We start from the raw sequence: 21,541 nt of genomic DNA, 5'->3' as shown, positions 1-21,541 counted from the left end.
AAGAAAGAAGTCAAACCTAACAGGAAGCCACAGTTGTAGGTGGGAGTAAATGTAATCAGTCATTTCACATCTGTTAAACTTCCCCTGTACTTTGCATGCATGTTTCTGTGTGTCTCTGTCTCTCACGTTGGCAGGTGGGAAAAGTGGAGCTCCAGGCGTTGCCCCCCATACACACCACGAGTGAATCTCCCACCAGGCTGTAGCCTTTATCACACTGGAACTCCACAGCGCGTCCTGTGATCAAGTTGTGCTCTTGGACTTTACCGTTCAGCATCTGTTTGGGGCTGTCGCAGCCTTTGGCCACTGACGTGAGAGAAAATGACGGACAGTTAAATCATGATTCAGAAAATCTCGTACATGAGCACTACATGCAGGTAGAGCTGTCAACAAATAAACTTTTAATCCATGGCTCACTGGCCATCCTCAGTGCCTTCACATGTAGGTGCTGGCAGGCTCCATGTGCCATTGGCCAGACACACAAGAGTCTTGGAGCCAACAATCTGCAGGCCGGCATTACATACATAACTGGCATTGTGTAAGTAAGTGTCTCCTGTCATCTGGACCTGTGCATGTTGTACTGAGGGTGGAGACCCACAGGACTGGGCTGAGGAGACAATAGACGTGCATTTACAACAAAGGTGTGGTGGGATTGATGTATGTGTGCACAGTGTAATGAACAGGTTGCACAACATCATGAGGAATTCTATAAGCCCTACAGTGCGTGGCCTAAAGTGCATTTAGGGCGTCTTCAACTCTATGTATGCTAGTTGAATGGCATATAATCTGCGTTTGAGAAATACAGACAGCCGCCGCCTGGCTGGTGTGGCGAGTTTTTTGCTCTCACACACTCACAGAATGCACATGCTAGCTGGCCATTGGCTGTAGTCTTTGTGGTGTGTTTTTGTGCAACCTTTTGGCATGAGGTGACACAACAGTCAGCCTTTGTTGCCACTAGTTCTTTGATGTCAGTTTGCTGTGTCTGCGTTAGGAGCAGTAATGTCAGTGCAGAAAATATTGTGGGACATTGGAGCATCAAAACTAAAAACTGTAGTTATAAACCTGACAGAGGAATAAACTTTCAGCTTTGCTCTGTTCACATTTCAAAGAAAGTAATTAAAACTTTCCTCATTAATGATGTATTATTTCACCCACCGCACCTATCCACGTGTTCCTGCGTGTGTAGTAAGCATATGGATCACATCTTACCATCTTAATTAAGCAGCCTTTATTTATCGCTCTATTTAACCTGCAAATACCTGAAAAATTGGTGTGTAATTTGTCAAATTTAATGCATTAAAGCGCCCTTTAAACTGCAGGAAAATACTGCGCCATTCTGCCATTTTACACCAGGTTTATATTTGGTCAATGGTGTAATCACTTTCTGCTGCCTAAAACTAGCAATAAACCAACGAGGCGCCTGACCACACCTCATTTTAAGATGTATACGCCAATTAGTGCGCAGATGAGCACAAGTTTGTTGTCCCCTGTATTTATGTCACTGTTAAACATCGCTAAAAAATACCTAAAATTGTGCAAATAGCCAATGTGTGCGATGTGTCCTGTCTTTGTAGGTTTAACACTCGTAATGCACGCTCCAGAAGACAAGATTCACAACAATAAGATTGAGTATTTGATATTCTTAAAGACATTTCATGGTCCGTCCCTCATGTAAACAAACCTACCAACACACACTGGCTGCGTGCCGCTCCATGTTCTGTCTCCCTGACAGGTCTGGATAGAGTCTCCCTGTGACAAGAAAAACAAAGTACAAAGATATGATAACAGCTGATGAGATTAACGCAACAAAGTGTATACATATCGATCTGTGCAAATAACAGAAAACAAGATACAGTTAAGATCTGTGATAAAGATTTTTTCACATCAGGCTGAAAACAATGAACCTTTTTTTAACATTTTAAATAGTTTATCTGCTTTACAGTCAACTGTAAAGCAGATACTCTTCTTTGTGTGTGTCGTCAGTGTATCAGTGTTATCAGGAGTAGAGTGACTCAGCTCCTTCTGTTTGCTCCGTAACCGTACACTCCCATTGATTGCTGAGGAGAAGTCACGTGACTTTCTGTAATCTGACTGTCAGCCGTTAGCTCAGCCTGTTGTCTGAGAGCACAGTGCAGGAGAGGAAATAAAGCCGCCTGTTGTATTACATCTTTTAGGAGTTAATAGACAACCTGGAAAAATTATTATCTCCAAATTTTGTTTGTTTGTTGTCAGGGGAGGTGATTCATAAACCCACGTTTTCTAATCTTAGCTGTGAAACTCCACAAAAGGAAACGTGGGCTGATGAGTTGTACCTTCATGTCAAAGCCTGGCAGGCAGGAGTACATGATAAAGTCTCCGTAGTTGTAGCTGTCCCCCTCGGTGACACCGTGAAGAAGAGGAGGGGGTTTTGCACAAACCACCAGCTGGCAGGAAACAGAGGAGATGCTCGGAGCCCAGCCTCCACCCAGCTGATCAGATGATACAACAGACAGGACAGGAAAGAGCTACATTATTGATGGTTTCTAATTGACATGTTCAGTGGAAAAGAGAAGAGATAAGAGAGGAATTTCCTCATGAGTCACTGCAAACCCATGATGGTCATACTTGCGGCCTTAAGACCTTACATATAGGGAGGATTTCGAAAGCAAATGGGGGGTGTGGAAGAGGGTTAGCAAGAATGACAGCTACTTCTTTGGATCTCTGTGACCATGGACAACATTTTAAACACTATACTCAATCAGTCTGTAACAGCAAACAGACTGAAACATCTGCACTTATCTAAATCTCTTGCCAGTTATTTAAAAGTTATGCCAGTTATTTGTCAAAACAGCTTCACTGTATGCACATAAAAGGACCAAGAACATCCTGTTAACCATTAATCAAACAGGTAGTCACATTAGGATTAAGAATCTGAGACCCAAATAAATAATTGACCAACACCTTTCCTACCTGACACTCAGCGAGTGCTGACCCCTGCAGGTGGAGACCAGGAGGGCAGGAGAGGGTGACCGTGCCCCCGACAGGAGTGAGCTCCTTCCCAGTGACGACCAGATGGGGGATGGAGAAGTTGGTGGGGAGCGGGCAGGGGGTGGGGCTGCACCGAATGCTGTGTTTGGACCAGGTGCCGTCACTCTGGCAGGAGAGGGAGGCTGTCTGTGTGGCTAGACTGTACCCATCCTCACACCTGGAGAGCCAGAGGGAAACACAGGAAAGTGAAGACAAGGGGACGTACATGAGAGAAACGTAACGTCCACCACAAAGCAGTTAGTCTTTAATATGGATCTTAAATAAGTTTGAAAAATATATGGTGCAGAGATCAATCATCATTACTAATGATACATTAGTGGTGTTACTAAAACAGTAAAAATGAAATCCTTTCAAAATGGACGCCTTTAAAGTTCCCGAGAACAAACATTTCAAGTGTTAAAGGTTTCTGTATTTGCAGCTTCACTCTCCTCCTCCATGTCTGCCCAAATCACATTACCTTGCGAGGTAGCTGGATTTATAAGATCACATGAGAATCATGAGATCATGCGAGAATCCAGCACTAATCTGCCACATAACCTTGAATATAGCTCCCAGAGTATAAACAGTATTGCCAAGTCTCTACTAGTGGACACATTTCTACCGTCCCTTGCTCCATACTGTCACGTTGCCCAACCCTAAAGCACTGTGGTGGATAGTTTTGTCACAAATGGTTAATAATTACAATATTTACCTGTATGTGATCTGGTTTGGGAAGGTGAAGGCGTCTCCCACCACCTGAGCATGAGCGACAGTTGGAGGTTTTCCACAGCTCATAGGCTCACAGCTGATCCTGGGTTCCCCCCACCTGCCATCTCTTCCACAGGAGAGGTGTGGGTACCCCTTTGGCTGGTAGCCGGGCCGACACCTGTATATAACTGTGTCTGGGAAGGTGGCACTGCCGCCCTGCAGGACAGCGTTAGGAACTGTAGGCGGGGCGACACTGCACCTTCCCCGGCCACACACAGGCACACCGGGGCTCCACACCCCTCCCTTCTCACACACCGCCTGAGAGGGACCCAGCAGCTTGTAGCCGTCGTCACACTGGAAGTGCACTCGGTCTCCGCAGGCACGGTTGCGACCCAGAACCACCCCGAATTTCACCACGGGAAGGGCACAGACGCAGGGCCGACACTGAGGCACCGCGCCCACCCAGATGCCTTGAGCGGAGCACCGCAGGATGGGATCCCCAAATACCTCGTAGCCATCGAAGCAGACGTACTCCACCACGTCGTCGTAGTTGAAGCTGGAGCCGTTCAGGAAGCCGTGACTGATGTCCTCAGGTGGATCACAACTTATGATGTCACAGCGAGGAGCAGGTTTGTCCCAATGTCCGTTGGACTGACAAATACGTGTTGGATTTCCGTTAAGTGTGTATCCCTCATCACATTCATAGTTTACCTTGCTGTTGAGGCCAAACTCTGACCCCAACACACGCCCGTTAGATACTGGCGAGGGTTTGCCACAGCGGGCAGGTACACAGGTAGGAGACTCATGGCTCCAGGTGCCATCAGCCTGACAAACACTGATAGATTTCCCTTGTAAGAGGAAACCGGGCTGACAGCTCAATTCTATTTCATCATTATAGCTGTACTCTTCTCCTTTAAAAGCAATGTCACTGGGAACTTTAGGAGGACCGCAAGATACTGGCTCACACCGAGGCTTAAGCCCATTCCACTTTCCATCTGCCTGACAGGCGATAGTGTCACTACCCTTCAAGACAAATCCAGGACTACACTCATAGTGCAGGACCTCAGGGTACACAAAAGCACCGCCGTGAGCTGTGCCATTAGCGATAGTGCCTGGGTCGCCACAGGAAACAGGCCGACAAACTGGGGCGTCATTCGTCCACAGTCGACCTGACACACACTGCCTCACAGGCTCGCCCTCCAGCTCATACCCATCCTCACAAGTATACTTGACCATACTGCCAAGGGAGGTATCAGTCACATTTACCCAGCCGTGCTCCGGACCAGGTGGTGTTTCACACTCTGCTGGGACGCAGGACGGTGCCGTGCCATTCCAGCCTCCGTCCTCCTGACACACCAGCCTGGTGGGGTTTGTGAGGTCGTAACCTTTGTGGCAACGGTACTCAATAAACGTCCCATGAAGGAAGCTCAAGTCCAGAGGTGTGGCTAATGTTCCAATGTCAGAGCCTCCTCCCACCCTAACATATTCCCCAAAGTCAATGTGAGGAGGCAGGCCGCAGTCCGAGGGCACGCAGACAGGAACAGAGCTCGACCAGCCAAACTCCTCGCAGGTCAAATGGTCCTGGCCGACTAGCTGAAAGCCAGGAAAGCAGCTGTAGAAAATGGTGACACCAAAACTATGATCCTGGCCCTCTACGAATCCGCTTTCAATAGGCTGGGGTGGGGTGCAAGATATCTGCACGCAAGTAGGTGACTCATTGTCCCACTCCCCACTGGCCAGGCATTTCAGAGTCTCTGGACCTTGAAGACGATAACCACGACGGCAGGAGTAGGTGGCACTGTGACCAAACTGGAGTTTTGTATATATGACCTTTCCATTGGCTACCTGTTTTGGGATTGAGCATTCAATTGGGCGGCAAGAAGGCACCCCTCCAATCCAGAGTCCCTTCTCTCCACAGAGGACAGTGGAGTTGCCCACCAAATTATATCCAGTCTTACAGCTGTACAGTGCTTTGCTGAGGTACATCAGACCCTGGACGTCAACAATACCATTAGAAATCTCCACAGGCTGAGGGCATTCAACTGGGATACACTCTGGGTAAGGACTGCTCCACTGCCCGCTGGCTAGACAGGACACAGAGCGTTCATTTCTTAACGTAAAACCATCCATGCACGTGTAGCTCACTATGGTGCCAAAAGGGAATGGCGGGGAGGAAGAGGAAGGGCCACCGAATGATACTTCAGGAGGTGGGCCACAAAACACCTGCTTACACACTGGAAAGGTGTCGTTCCACTCCTGGGACGGAGTGCAGCGGAGGATCCGCGCCCCCTCAAGGACGTACCCGTCCTCGCAGGATAACTCCACTGTTCCAGATTCAGAGTCCAGGCCCTTCAGGACCAGGTGGTTCTCCTCCAGCGGCGGCTCTGGACACTGCACCGGTGAGCAGCGAGGACGCCTTGACTTATCCCACCTTCCGTACTTCAGACAGGTCCAGATGGCATCCCCGACCAGCTCGTAACCCTCATTGCAGACATACTGCACTTTTCGGCCCACCTGGAATTCAGACCCCTTGTAATGTCCATGGATGATGTCAGGAGGAGGGTCACAAGTCAAAAGGACGCAGGTGGGAGGGTCGTTGTTGGTCCACTGGCGGTTGGCTTGGCAAACTCGCTCCGGACGACCAAGTAGTCTGAATCCTGCATTACAGGCGTATGTCACCTTGCTGTTGAAGGTGAATCGACCTCTGCCCTGTAGTGCAAAAAACAGAGTGATATATTATTAAAGGGCAGCTCAATTTTTTAATTATTTATCATATTGAGGATTTTATATCATTTTGTAGCTCTAAAAAGATCTCTAAGTCTAGGTCTAAATATGCATTTAGACCCCCAATAACCCCTAACATGATAAGCAGTTACAAAAAATTAATGAATGAATGAATGAACATTAACTTCATGGTCTCATTAATAATGAAATAGCACCATCTTCCACCATCAAGCTCAAATCTTCCAAGCTAACACTTTCCCATTAAACTCCGGACATGTTCCTGGAAATAAAGATGTAATTTGGACACAAATATTATCAAAAATGGAGACCAAGCTCTGAGACAGTTATCGAAGTTTAAAAGCAGCATGTGGCTAACCTGGATGTATCCATTCTTGAGTGAAGGAGGCGGGGGGCAGGACACAGGTACACAGATAGGCAGAGCCCCTCCCCACTCTCCATCGGCCTTGCAGGTCCTCCTCTTCTCCCCTCGGATCAGGAATCCCTTATCACAGCTGTACGCCACCACAGCTCCAAAACTATAGTTCGTTCCGCTCACATAGCCCCGATCAATGCTCTCAGGCTTGGAGCACCTCACCGGCACACAGCCGATGTCATATGGCGAAGGCTCCCACTCTCCTCCCATCTGACATCTCAGCGTGGCTGTGGTGTTGAGCATGAAGCCCTCCTCACATTTATAGCTCACTTCAGTGTTGCTGGCGTATTTGGGTTTGTTGACTGAGTCTAAAATCGCATGGGGTAGCTCAGGCGGACGTAGGCAGAAGTTTGCAATGCAGCGGGGGGCCTCCATGCCATCAGGGGGCGCCCACACACCCTGAGCATTACAAACCATCTTAGAGTTGTTGCCAGCAGTGTATCCGTCAGTGCAGTAGTAGTTAGCAGTGTCTCCAAACAGCTGGTGGCTCTCATAGGGTTCAGCATGGTCGATGGCGGGCGGAGGGCCACAGGAGCGGGGGACACACTGGGCAGAGCTGTCACTCCATTGGCCACTAGGCAGACACTCTCTGGTCTCTGGGCCAATCAGAGTGTAGCTGTGGAGGAGACAAACGATGTCACAGCTTAACAGAACAATTTACTTGTTGACATGCTATAATAACTGCGTAGATTTAACCACATTTACCCTTCTTTGCAGACATAGTGCACCTTGTTTCCCAGTTCAAAGTTCTCTCCTACGGTCACGGCATCCCTCAGGGCCGGAGGCTCGCTGCACAGGACGTTCACACAGCGGGGGACAGGCCGGCTCCACTCGCCTGTCGCTTCACAAACCACTTCCATGGAGCCCTGTGGTCTTCACAACAACACACTAGTTAGTTTACACACTCACACTACTGCAATCACAGTGTCACAGAGATTTATGGAGGACAACCTGTGAAACAAATAAATCACAACTGATGATTTATACAGAACAGTTGAGACATGCTGTTTTGCAGTGAGTCATGTGAATTGTGTAGTCCCCATTAGTTCCTGTGCATTTCTAAGTTTGTTTTGTGCTGTTTAATTACAACGCACTGAGGCAATTTCATTCTTGCTTCAGCTTTGTATCAACTTCATTCTGTTAAGTCATAAAGACCTGCTATGCAACAAATCATGGCATTGAATGGCATGAAAAACTAACTCATTATTTTGACATACTAAGTCAATATTTTGAGATACTTATGATTATGAGATGCTAACTCATTATTTCTGACATACTAAGTCATTATTTTGAGATACTTATGATTATGAGATGCTAACTCATTATTTTAGGATACTAACTCATAACCAAGTCACTATTTTGGGACATAACATTAATATTTTGAGATACTAAGGCAATATTTTGAGATACTACCTCATTATTTTGACATACAAAGTCATTATTGTGAGATATTTACTCATGATTATGAGATACTAACTCATTATTTTGACATACAAAGTCATTATGAGATGCTAACTCATTATTTTAGGATACTAACTCATAACCAAGTCACTATTTTGGGACATAAAATGAATATTTTGAGATACTACCTCATTATTTTGACATACAAAGTCATTATTTTGAGATACTTACTCATGATTATGAGATACTAACTCATTATTTTAGGATACTAACTCATAACCAAGTCACTATTTTGGGACATAAAATGAATATTTTGAGATACTAAGTCAATATTTTGAGATACTACCTCATTATTTTGACATACAAAGTCATTATTTTGAGATACTTACTCATGATTATGAGATACTAACTCATTATTTTAGGATACTAACTCATAACTAAGTCACTATTCTGGGACATAAAGTTAATAATGTGAGATACTAAGTCAGTATTTTAAGATATTAAATTGTTATTTTGAGATACTACGTCATTATTTTGATAAAGTTTCTCATTTTATTTACTTACAGGATCTTTTATTTTTCCGTCACACTGGCAGAAATGGACTTCCATAGTGAGCATTGCAGTTGACAGTAATGTATCCATACCTGTATCCTTCAGCACAGGTATATGTGACAGTGGACTGGTATGTGTTTGTGTTGAGCGTGTAGACAGCGTTTTCCACAGTTGGAGGCCCCCCGCAGGTCACTGGGTGACAGACTTGTGGTGACCCGCTCCACCTCTGACTAGGGAGACACTGGAACTCATAGGGAATCTGCGGCAGGAAGCCCTTCATACAGCTGAGGTGAAAGAAAACAGACACAGAGGTTAACAGGAAAGTCTAAGCTTGTAATGTTTTATTTGACATGTTTGTAACACCTTTTGTCATGTCTCCCACTGTTATCATTACAACATGGTGTTGTACGGGATGCAAATGATACCTGAAAGTCACCTTGCTTCCATAGGTGAAGTTGTCTCCCTTCATGACGGAGTTCTCTGGGACGACTGGTGTCGGGCAGGAGAGGGCTACAGTGCAACATCACGGACATGATTAGTAACTGCTCTTTTCTATCATTTAGTATTCCACTAGAAATCATAATATGACTAAATGCAAGTGTAGCAACCTTTATCTTCAGAGTGAGGAACCTCTGTACACATTTATATGAGGAAAGACAAGTTTACAGACACCTGTCAGTGTTATTGATGAAATATAGATTAGACGTTGGCAAAGACTAACCCTAACCCTACCCCTAACCCCCCTACAGGAAAGTGTTTAAGTGGATCAAAGCCAAAGGGGTGTGACTGAGAGACATTAGTGACTGAAGAGGAGAACTAGTTAAGAGCGTGCTTTAGTGATTATATACTGCACTTCCATTAAGTCAGGGGGCTCACAAGAAACAGATTTTTAACAAGAAAGGCCCGTATCAAAGCTGCAGAGGCAGAGACATCCCCCTGACACTTTTAAGAGCTCCAAAAGCACTGCATCCTACATTACCCATAATTATACCCTCCCTGCCTGGTATTTGTCTATGTCTGTCCAACTCCACACCTACATTTTATGACACAGGCTTTCTGTTATAAATCTGAATCCCTTTTCAGACGTGGAATATGTAACATTCATATATCTGTTCAAGGAGCTGGATATGACATCCAGAGCATTAGTAAAGCAGTAAACATCTAGTTGCTTTGTAGAGATATCGTGGAGTAATGGTATCCTGAGCAGAAAATGAAGTCACACTCGCTCTGTGTTTGTGGAAACCTGAGCTTCTCTGTTCTTTGCTGTGGTAGACAGTCTGGCGGCATGAGCATGTAAGTGCATGAGAGGTTGTGTGTGCTTCTGAAAGTCAAGGAAGGATCCTGAAACTGCTGAATTTGAATGTCACTTGGTCTTACCATAGTAAGACTGTCTTTATGACTTTTGTGTAAAAGTCAACAGGGTGCTTATTAAGACATAAATAACCAGTTAAAACAGGCAGAGATAAACATGATCATCAAGGTTATCTTCTCAGGCTTGAAAAGGTCACAGAAGACATCATACAACGGTTTTCACATGAAAATAGCACTTCTTCTTCTTTTTTTTTTTTTTTTTAATGTAAAGTTTTTCACTCAGGTAATGCTCACACCATAAGTTCAAAGCATGCTCGACCCAGAATGCATCTGTGTATGCGCACACACACTATTCTCTGTGAAAAATCGGCTGCTGGGAGCTCAACAATGGAGCTTACACAGTACTTTCAAAAAGAAACGGAGCAAGCGATGAGCAATCTGAGTCAAGCTGGGTGAAATCGGAGCACAGAGCGACACTGAGAGGAGCGGCCTACAGCAGCTTTAAGCAGGGGAGCATGAGAGAGGAGCAGAAATTTTCACCACTCCACTCGGCTCACATGCTCTGCACCTTGCACCACTGACTCTCCCAGCCATACAGACTCTACATCGTACTTTCAATTCTTAGGTACCAGTGCTGCGTTTGCACTCCTTAACAGCAATGGACAATGGAGATTTTCCACCTCACACAATGATGCAACTGACTCGGTGTGTGCTTGCAAAAAACCTCAACACTGTAGCCACATGTTGAGCCATTAGTGTGTCCTCTGATGCAACAACATCAATTATTCAACTCCTGTTTTTGTTTTTGTTGGAGGAAAACAGTCAAACTGAAAGTCAACTTCTTTGACTTTGCCAAAAAACATCACACAGCTGCTTCCTATATTTCAGATGACACACAACTTCACTCTCAGCTGTAATCACTGCACTTTCAATATGACAATCAACAGCCGATATGGGCTGAGTGTAACACAGCCTGCGGGTGCTGAGCAAGTCAGTTCCTCTTTCTCTATGAGGAAGAATGTGGCCTCGAGCCAAGATGGAGGTGCTGCAGTGGTCAGGCCTTTCAGCTACTGCACAGTGGAAGACAAAAAGACAGCTGCATATATAATCACCCCTTCATAGCGCTTTGCATAATGTGTGTGTTTGTGAAAAGTGGACATGGGTGTGTATTTGTGTTTGCATACGTCTGTACTATTTGCTTGTGTGTGTGTGTGTGTGTGTGTGTGTGTGTGTGTATGCATACACATTACCTGTGTGTGTGCCTCTGTGTGTGTTTCCTGAAGTGTGTCAGTACCTCTGCTATCTGCATATCAATAAAAGACTGCGATTACATGTGTGTAGCTGCATTTGTGTGTTAATCAGATGCTACTGGCTCTAATAGCTGGAGGCTTTGATAAGGAAACTCCTTTATCATATAGAATAAAGAGCAGTTTAATGGCCACAATAGTAATGAGTCCCTTTTATGTACATGTATGTTTTATGCAACCTGGGACATTCATGCTCTGTTCCATAAATAACCACCATGAAACTGTGTGAAACTGCATCTCTATTTAGCAAGAGGCTGTGAGCAAAAACCTGCGGAACACATGAAATGGTAACACTCATATGAGTGCTGTGAATGCGAGAGCCTCATGTAGAACGGGAAATATCAAAAATTGAAATGCCCATCCCTGACATGCTTTTGTGGTCACACAGCTTTATTCCCACACGTGGTGAGTTTGTGTACGTGATCACTAGGTTACTTTGACACCACGATGGTGTGTCTTTCTGAGAAATGAAACTTGTTTTGCAGCTATAATTACAAACCCAACATGTTACTGGAAGAAATGTATTATGTCAAGTTGTGTATCTCACTCCAACACATGTAAAGGATGAGACTGAATTCTATAGTTTCTTATCTTTGTGAAATCTTTTGAAAAGACTGACATCCCTGTCCTTTCTGTAGCACTCAGCCCCAAGCCCCCGTTTGTCTACTCAAAAATATTTATCCATGTTTTTAAAAAGGCTCAGTATTTTCCCAAAACAGTTGGGCACTGTAGTTTTTTAGCAAACGTTACTCAAGCAGGAGTAAATAGTGTGTTTGTTGGGGAATATTTTCAGCCACACATTAATACACAATTCTAAGTATTTACTAGGGGACAGATAAGGCAATTTAGCTCCCTCTTGCAATACATTATTGATACACTGGTGCCAAATATTTATATCTATATCAAATGAATGAGGGTGAAGTAAATGGACGTTAAGTAACTTGCAGTTAAGAGGACACTCACAGGGGTAAAATGGCAGACAGTGCAGACAGCAGGGGAAAGAAATCAGAGAGGCTGAAACGCCAACTTCGGCCTTTACAATGCAGATGGGAAAAACACAATTTATAAAGACAGCTTGATGTGCAAGCACTGTCGGGAAAGTAAAGTACACAGGCAACACAATGGGTGTGCACTGCCACCTGATTCGTCATCATCGTGATCTCATCACAGAGACAGCGGCCAACACTACCACAGCTGTTAGTCAGCACACAATGAATACAACGCTTGGAGCAAAGCCTTTTATGTCCCAGAAGGCTACCAGTATTATAAAGTCCATGTATAGTAGTAGTGTTAAAGAGATACTAAGCTTAGACTCATCTTGGTTTCTAAATTGTGTGAAACTGACACTTTTGCCTTTTTAGGGCTATTTTTCTCCTTCAATTAGACACTGTGATGTATCGTAGATTACCTCGCAACGTATCAAGTATCTCAGAACGGCTGTCTCATGATACCATCGTTGCTTTGGGCAACATATTGTGATATCATATAGTTACTCTGTCATTCTCACCCTTGTATTTACAGCAGCAGGAAGGTGCATGCACCATCAGTTTCAACCCTAAGGTCTTAATCAGGGTGCAAAAGGATGACTAAGAGTCAAGCAAACATTTTATAAACTTGGTCTTTTTACCTGCTGCTGCGTTACTGTATTATATGACCACTCAACCCCTCACCTTTGCAGTATGGGACTGAGGCATCCCAGCTTCCTGTCTCCAGGCAGTTGAGGCGAGGCAAGCCGACCAGCTCATAGCCGTTGTCGCAGCCAAAAACAACCTCAGCACCCATCAGGAAATTGCTGCCTTCTCTGTGACCGAACTCTGGAGACCCAGGGTTCTCACACTTCACCGGCTCTGGGGACACACAACAAATGAATTACTGTGAATATGAAAAGATAAAATGAATCACAAAGTTTCTGTAATGGCACTTTGAATGCTTGTGGACCTGTGTGTTGTTACCTGTGCAGTTTTTGCCGTCCCCACTGTACGGGTGGGTACAGGTGCAGGTGTAGGAGCCATCTGTGTTCTGACAACTAGCGTGTTCATCACAGTCAGACCCCAGAGCACACTCATCCACATCTGCGCGCGCGCACACACACACACACACACACACACATATTATTTATAAGATTTTATTGATTTCTCTTTTTCCATATATTACAGATTTTTTATTTAAATCTAATGAAGTACCGAGACAGGCTGGTGGATTTCCTCCCCACTTGCCACTGTTGGTGCAGTGCACCTTGGTGTCTCCCAGCAAGTAAAAGCCTTCATTACACTGATACACCACAAAGCTGCCAGCATGGAAGTCCGTCCCCTGAAACAAGCCGTTGTCCAGAGGACGAGGAGGCCCACAGGACACTCCTGTAACACACACAGAGAACAGACAACTGAGACTCTCAGGCTCTCTACCTATAGCTTTGTTATATTTTCAGTATATCAAATGTAGTGTAGCAGTGAGTGTCTGTGCCTTACGTTCACAGCTGGGCAGAGGATGGCTCCACTCTCCTTTGTTTTGACACTGTAGCACTGGCTCCCCCAGCAGGTAGAAGCCGGGATCACAGGACAGTTGGACCTGAGCGCCGGGGCTCACCTCCACAGTGGAGGCGTGCAGGTGGGGCACTGCGTTCTCCAGCTTGGGGCAATCTGAAGAGGCCAGGAATATTTTTTAGTGTTGATGAGAGAGCTGCTTCTATGACAAAACATTGTGCGTGTTCATCCTTTAAGTTTGGGTTTTGTGAAGTCTCTCTTACCAGCACAGAAAACGCTGCTGAGGTTGACTTTGACTCGGCCCACCACCCCGCTGAGGAAGTCTGGCCAGGCGAGGACATTCCCCCTGTGGCTCACGTGGGAGGCTGGGCAGCTGCTGGCCAGGACCTTAATCTACAGAAAAGAGGAGGAGATTATCAGTGCTCCTTGGGGCAGGGGAGATGTGGCGAGCTCACCTGCAGACATACATCGAGAGTGTTTGTGTAATTACTCTCACTGCCAAAGCGGGACACAAAAACTCAGCACTCCAGCTGAACAGAAAACACCAATTACGTAACAATTACCTGCTGAGGTGTGAGAACACGATCCCAGATGTTGAGTTGGCTGATGGAGCCAACAAAGGATTCGACAGGGTTGAAGCCCTCGCCCCTCTGATCCTGGTCCTGACCTAACACCAGCGCCCCACCGCCTACAGGACACATGTTAGAGGTCAGAGGTTAACCACAGCTCACTGAGAGATTATTCTCCTGGTCTAATGAGATACTGTGTTTACATAAAATAATATGAGAATCTTATTTACGTTGTTTTATTGAAGCTATTAATTACTACTTATGAACTACTGTATGGCAGAAAGGTGACGAGGTCGAGGATAGCACTACACCTGGGATAGTGGTGCCGACTGACAGGCCTTTGCCTCCGTCTGAGGGCTTCCCATTGATGTAGATTCTCCAGTCACCATCCCAGCTCCTCCAGGACACCCCGATGTGGTACCACTGACCAGTGTTCACTGCAGGACAGTCAGTGATGCGCTCCTTACCATTCACGTACAGCACCCACCTTTAGGGAGGGAGGACAAATGGTAAGAATGGAGGAAGCAGTCCTTTCACTCAATACTGGACCAATTGAAAAAATGCTGTTCATCATGGGGAATTAGGATCCAGATTGAGACATACCAAAGCTACCCTTTAACTCTTAGTATATCACTGACCCGTTGTAGTCTATGAGAAGGAAAGCGTTGTCGCTGCCCTCCACAGCGTACGAGACAGGGGTGCCATAATTGGTGGTGTCCGATGACCTCATCCAAAAGGTGCAGGTGATCTCAGTCAGTGCCGGCATCATTCCATCCATCATTACGTAACCATGGATACCAGACACCTCAAAGTCCAGGTTGAAGGCGGGGGACATCTCTGATAGGACAGAAACGCATTTATACAGTGAATAAAGCTGTCCCTCTTTAATCTATTATAATTCACTATATAAAAATACAAAATCTCTCTTCTCATCCTCTACGGTTGCCATGGTAATGTGTCATCCATCCTATAGTACCTGTCTCACACCTGGTTCCGTTGAACCCAGGGAGGCAGCGGCAGGTGTACGACCCCAGACCGTCCATGCAGCTGGCCCCGTTCACACAGGGGTTAGGATCACACTCGTCCACGTCCACCTCGCACAGGCGGCCCCGGTAACCCTCCACACACTGACACCTGAGAGAGGGAAGGAAGACAATACAGCTTACAGGCACACGAATCATTTTTGATTTAACCAATTCAGCAAGCACAGTATTTACAACAAATCTGGGACATATGTGCATTAGAAATCAGTGTTTCTCTTTCAAATAATCCCTTTTAAGCTGCAGATAATGGACATCAAAATCCTTGTTTAGCAGTAAAATTCATCATAACACATGCAAAGAAGACTAATATTGTGGTTGCAAATGCTTCTTCCCGTTAGAACCTGTATTACCTAAAGTTGTTGACAGCGTCCAGACACGAGCCTCCATTCAGACAGGGGGCGCTGAAACATTCATCGACGTTGACCTCACAGTGTTCACCCATGAAGCCAACAGCACAATTACAAGTGTAGCCACCTGTCAGGTCATCACACACACCTCCATTCAGACAGGGGTTGGAGAGGCACTCGTTTATTTCCAGCTCACAACGAGATCCTGCGGCAATGTGAAAGACAGGAAGGAACACAGCTGAATTTTCAAAACACATATTTTTGTATTTAGCTTTCTTCTATACCAACGTACTCTACATACAGTGTAGTAATAGTACATACTGTACAGAATGAAGTGCAACACATTCTGCACGTTCAGACCAATAATCCACCTGAATACTTATTTGATGTTGTGTAAGAACTGTCTGATGAGGAAAATCAACTGTCAAACTGATGCGTAGAATGAAACCGTATCCCAGTCCTGTTATCTAACCTGTGAAGCCGGAGGCACAACTGCAGGTGAACTTGTTGACCTCGTCCACACACACACCTTCATTCAGACAGGGTGAGGAGACACACTCGTTCACCTCCGCCTCACAAAGAAAGCCTGGAACAAAGAGGGGGGAAAAGTTAAGAGACACAGAATATGAGCACAAAGGTGAGATACAGAACATTGTGTGATTTTGACAAGTAAATAAAATGTTTAATCAATCACCAGTAAGTCAAATACCTAAATCAAGTTGACCTCCCTTTTAACAGTTGACTGTTGTTTCTTAAAACTTTGACATCTTTCTGTGTATCACTTTGATCCCTTACCTAAAAATCCCGGCTTGCACTGACACTCAAAGTCTCCCATGCCGTCCCTACACAGGCCTCCATTCTGGCACGGAGTGGAGTCACACTCATCTATGTCAATCTCACACTTGGCACCTGGGAGAGAAATATCAGAGGCTGTATCAAACACTCGTTATGACAGAGCCACATACAGCACAACTGTAATTGAGATTAATGTCCGTTAACAAATGCCGACACACAAACGAAAGCTGGATATTGTCCATGTGGCAATGATAGGAAACACAACATACAAACCAGGGTTGTAACCATTCCTGTATTTGTACCAAACCATCATGATACGGGGCCATAGTCTGGTGCATGCAGCCACATGCAGAATACAAGTGATGATGTGATCCTTGTTTTCATAATGGAAATAGTTTACCAAAGTTGCCAGTAGGTAAAATGCTCTCAGTCCCCAGCAGGAGGAGGATTTCACCACTCTCTGACACTTGCACTAATGTTTGCTCAAAATAAACATTTATAAACTTTTTTCTTTTCTGCTGCGCCGAATGTGCACCGAACCATGACTTCTGCGTACCATTACACCCCTACAAACCACTAATGATCATCTTATTCAAAGGTAACCGCCTTCATTAAAGTTGTTAATACGTAAACATCACACCAGGTGAAAATCAGACCGGTGGTTTACCTGTGAACCCAGGCATGCAGGTGCAGACGTATCCGGCCCCAACCTCCTCACACGTCCCCTTGTTCTGACAGGGATTCAGGAAGCACTCGTGGAAAACCTGCAGGAACAGCCAATCAGATCAGTCCGTCACACAGACAGTAAGACCTTCAATAAGAAAAACACGGCTTCACTTTGTCCATTGAGTGCTTCAGTTGATGCTCTGCTCGGAGACTTCACTTCAAATATTCACATTACAGTTTCTATTGTCACATTTCTGACCAACATATTTTTTACTTTGATGATGTTTTCATTATTAGTTTCATTACAAAACAATAAAGTTGAAAATTTGAGCAGAAAAAAGCAAATTCATCCTCCTCTATCAATATAAGTTAGTTACTGTCAATGGGGTCAATTCATTGATAATACTTTTGAACAGAGAACATTTTAACACACACCTAAATAAAAGACGGTATGAACAATATTATGGAATATCGATGTAATTTAACTAAATTAATAAGGAATTCATTCTGCAATAAAACAGCAGGAATAAATGCATTTGGTGTTAAGATACACTTCTATCTACAAGGGCCTATTATGGCCATTGTAGGTAAAAAAAAATAAGGGGGGGAGATAGGGAGATAAAAGTCAAAAATTTACAAAAAAAACTTAAAAAGCCATATATTTACAGGAAAAAAACAGAAGTTTAGTAGGCAAAAAACCTCTGATATTTGTGATATAAAAGTCGTAACTTTATAAGAAGAAACACAAATTTACAAAAACCCCTTGGATGTTCTTTAAAGAAAATAAAAGTTGTAAATTTATGAAAACAAATACAGCAAAAATTCAAATTTACAAAAATCGTGAAACAAGAAACATGGATATTTCTGAGATAAAAGTTCATTTATGAGAACAACTGCAAGAAAAAAAACACAAATGTACGAGAAAAAACTCAGCTACTCCCCGAGATAGAAGTCATAAATTTATGAGGGGAAAAAAAAAACGTACGAGATTAAAAAATACAAATTATTTTTAGACTTGGTTGACTTATTATTTTTTAGTTTTTAGGATGTATTAAGCTGCTGAATGCACACTGCGTACATAAACTGCAGCAGCATAACTGAATAGACTTGTTTGTGTTTATGTTATATTTCGACATTTCTAGGACATCCTGGAAAGACGTCCAGCTAACGTCACGAACCATAAAAGGATGTCGTGTCAGGACGGTCAAACAACATTTATTCAATGTCTCTACGTTTTTTGTGAACTTTGTAAATTTGAGACTTTTTTAAATCTATGAGTTTATAATCTCAGAGAACATTTATGTTTTAAGCTACACATCCTGTCAGAAATACTGTACGTTTAGACAAGATAAAGATGAACCTGGCTGCTTGCTTGGTAGTCCTCAACGACCTCCACCTCTGGAGCCGCAGTTACACTTTCCTCTTTGGGAAGAAAACTGGAGCCAAAACCTGACAATGACACCCAGAGAAAATATGGGCAATGTAAGCACAGACAAGTCGGAAAAACACAGCAAGGATCTTTCCCCTTGCTACCAGACACGCAGACGGTTGTGATCTGTCTGAACAAAAGCCTGTATTCTTATTGAAAACTGGCAGCACGTCCTGACCACTGTTCATTCCCACACTTCAGCCACGCAGTGTTATTCATTTCCATTCTGCAGCGGAGCAATAAAAGTGATATTATTTCCATTTCCCTCCTGATCCCGTGCACTAATTCCTTTTCCAATTGGATTGAGCTGTCACAACACACATCAGACACCACACAACTGGAGCGAGTTTTGAAACCGTAGAAAGGCTGTCACACAGAGCAGCCGACACTGAACAGCTCCATATTTTTAGCTCTCTGCTGACTTCACTTGGCACGTCCTGTAGAAATTTAACATATGTCATTCTACATGCCAACTTAATGCAGCACAATGGTGTTCAAATAAAAGTCTGTTGTGTGAGAATCTGCACTTTGCCAAAATGTGCATATGGAACTAGTGGTGGAACACTATGGAAGTAGAGTTTCAGTGTTAATTACCACCATTTTCCCATTCACTAATGACAAACATATATGTTATATCTGTAACTAATTTAGATGACTTTGTAGAGATCTGTGTTCACTTGACATTTAAGGGCAGCTGCCGATTAATCAGCTTCAAAAAAGCCACATTAAATCTGCTTTGTCTCAATGTTGTAAAACAATAAAAAAAATGGAAACTTTTCGATGTCTTCAATGGGTATTTTACTGATCACAACAAAATTGGGAGAAAGCCAGTGCAATTGGTGAACTGTAACTTTATTTTGACACCTTGCAATGAGTTATTACATTTCTGTTTTTGTATTTCTGATCAATGTGCATTTTTTTTGTTACAAAAAAGCTGCACATTGATCATTCTGAACACGGTGCACATTTTACGTCCATTTTTTACATTCATTTCAATGTGTTAAAAGTTTCCAATGGAGCTTTTTAGTCATTAAAGAAAGCTTTAATATTGTTTGGAGATTATCGGGACAATACATGGTAATTCTGGTCACAATTGATCACACTTACACAGAGTCATATCAGCTCTATGAATAGACAAATATAAATGACTGGCAAATAAAGCACAGTACAGTGCCGGATCGAGCATATTCATATTCGCCCAATGCAATGAAAATATTGAGGTGAACTGCACTGCCAGGACTACAGGTGGTACCCCTACTACAGACTAACCGTAACAATTGGATGTTTTAATTATTAGATTATTACTATTATTATTAGAAGAAGACTTCACCACAAATGATTTTTTAATTTTCTGAATTAGATTTACAAAGATACACTTAGATTTCCCCCTTTCCCCCAACCTAACATTGGATTTTCCTGCAGGTTTCCAAATAACATTAACCTGGCTGCTGATAAATTCTCAAATTGACCATCATAACATTATACTGGAAAATATATACAACTACATAGCGCTAAATAAATTGACACTGAGATGGAATAAATTATGTTCAACAAAAAAAAATCTAGTCAAAGGGAGGGGTCTCTGGCCTCTGTATTCTGATATCAATGTAGTTTCTTGCATCAGTAAATGCCTAAATGGGTTTACGGGGTAGAATTTCAATTTCAATGAACATAGTTGTGAGACCAAATATACAAATTGTAAATAAAGATAAGAGTATATTCTTTATGCCTTCATACTTGACATGCAACAAATAAACTCACCTCAGATAGCCTAGTTTGACTCATTCTCCAAACTTTAGGAATAATATCAAAGCACAATTTGCTACTCAGACCAACTTCTCATTTTCATCAAACTGAAATATTTTGGGATTTTTGTTCTGCATTCTTACAAAGGTGCACATAGGACATCATAAGAAACATGAACGTGCACTTAGAGCATAGGCTAAGACAGTCATGCAGCTTACTGAAGCGTGAACTGTTGCATCCTGTAAAACCATGTCCATCTGCGTGACATACCAAGTTTTAGGGAGTCCTGTAATCTAAATATATGTGTGTCACTAAAAACATAACTGTTTATGAATACTGAAACTTCCATTTTGACTACTAGACAATGGCAAGTGGTGACACCATCTGCAAGACCTTAAGTGTGGTCTAAGAAAGCCCCATAAAATGTAAGTAATCATCTGCATTTCATTGTGTGTTGTCTGCAGTTACAGTAGATATTTTGTGGGAACAACAGATGTGATCAGAGGTTTTATTTATACAAAAACAAGTGGAGGGTCTGTGTGTTTATTCATGTGGGTCTGACTTTGGGATTCTTTTCCCATCACTTACTGGAGCAGTGCTGTATGGTGGTTGCTCCTGTAACAGTGGTGGTGCCATAGAAGGGACAAGAGAGGCAGTAGGAGCGGCCATGTTCAGGCTGGTAGTAATCTCTGGGACAAGGGTAACAGGGAACCAGACCAGTACGGGAGAAATGACCTGCAGAACAGGGGACTGCAGGAGTGGAGACCAGAGAGGAGCACCAGACAAAAGAAACAAAGAAACAGAGGAATATAATGAAGCAGAATCACCCAAAAATCTTAAAAAAAAAGTGGCATTTGCTGGTTGAAAAGTCCAACATCTGGGAGTTCAAGTCCACACTTTAAAGGTTATACATTTGTATTTTAACCAGGAAACTCAGGTAGCAAATATTTTCACAGTTTCCAGATTTATCGTCCAACTTTAAAGAGCAACCATATGAAATTTCCAAGTCAGATTCCTGACATAA

The 21,541-nt window shown here is 43.6% G+C and overlaps 1 protein-coding gene across 4 annotated transcripts in view; it reads right to left on the bottom strand.

The window, feature by feature from the left end:
- Nucleotides 1–21,541, bottom strand: part of svep1 (sushi, von Willebrand factor type A, EGF and pentraxin domain containing 1) — a 137,329-nt gene that overhangs the window by 14,314 nt on the left and 101,474 nt on the right. For 2 of the 4 annotated variants that reach the window (XM_078164867.1, XM_078164866.1), the window contains exons 19-43: nt 21,106–21,267; nt 18,703–18,791; nt 17,344–17,440; nt 16,677–16,790; nt 16,354–16,467; nt 15,885–16,086; nt 15,468–15,625; nt 15,130–15,328; nt 14,803–14,978; nt 14,486–14,610; nt 14,186–14,315; nt 13,908–14,078; nt 13,623–13,796; nt 13,392–13,511; nt 13,110–13,286; nt 9,247–9,331; nt 8,914–9,105; nt 7,574–7,741; nt 6,812–7,484; nt 3,716–6,420; nt 2,947–3,181; nt 2,310–2,465; nt 1,683–1,746; nt 431–604; nt 127–303 (exon numbers count right to left, since the gene is read on the bottom strand). In XM_078164867.1, the coding sequence (XP_078020993.1) occupies nt 127–303; nt 431–604; nt 1,683–1,746; nt 2,310–2,465; nt 2,947–3,181; nt 3,716–6,420; nt 6,812–7,484; nt 7,574–7,741; nt 8,914–9,105; nt 9,247–9,331; nt 13,110–13,286; nt 13,392–13,511; nt 13,623–13,796; nt 13,908–14,078; nt 14,186–14,315; nt 14,486–14,610; nt 14,803–14,978; nt 15,130–15,328; nt 15,468–15,625; nt 15,885–16,086; nt 16,354–16,467; nt 16,677–16,790; nt 17,344–17,440; nt 18,703–18,791; nt 21,106–21,267 (6,837 nt within the window). The remainder of the gene's footprint in view (nt 1–126; nt 304–430; nt 605–1,682; nt 1,747–2,309; nt 2,466–2,946; nt 3,182–3,715; nt 6,421–6,811; nt 7,485–7,573; nt 7,742–8,913; nt 9,106–9,246; nt 9,332–13,109; nt 13,287–13,391; nt 13,512–13,622; nt 13,797–13,907; nt 14,079–14,185; nt 14,316–14,485; nt 14,611–14,802; nt 14,979–15,129; nt 15,329–15,467; nt 15,626–15,884; nt 16,087–16,353; nt 16,468–16,676; nt 16,791–17,343; nt 17,441–18,702; nt 18,792–21,105; nt 21,268–21,541) is intronic. The other 2 variants (XM_033609811.2, XM_033609810.2) reach the window with 1 other exon arrangement.

The sequence above is a fragment of the Epinephelus lanceolatus genome, chromosome 22 (assembly GCF_041903045.1).
Source record: "Epinephelus lanceolatus isolate andai-2023 chromosome 22, ASM4190304v1, whole genome shotgun sequence".
NCBI lineage: Eukaryota > Metazoa > Chordata > Actinopteri > Perciformes > Serranidae > Epinephelus > Epinephelus lanceolatus.
This window is presented reverse-complemented; position numbering and strand designations above follow the sequence as displayed.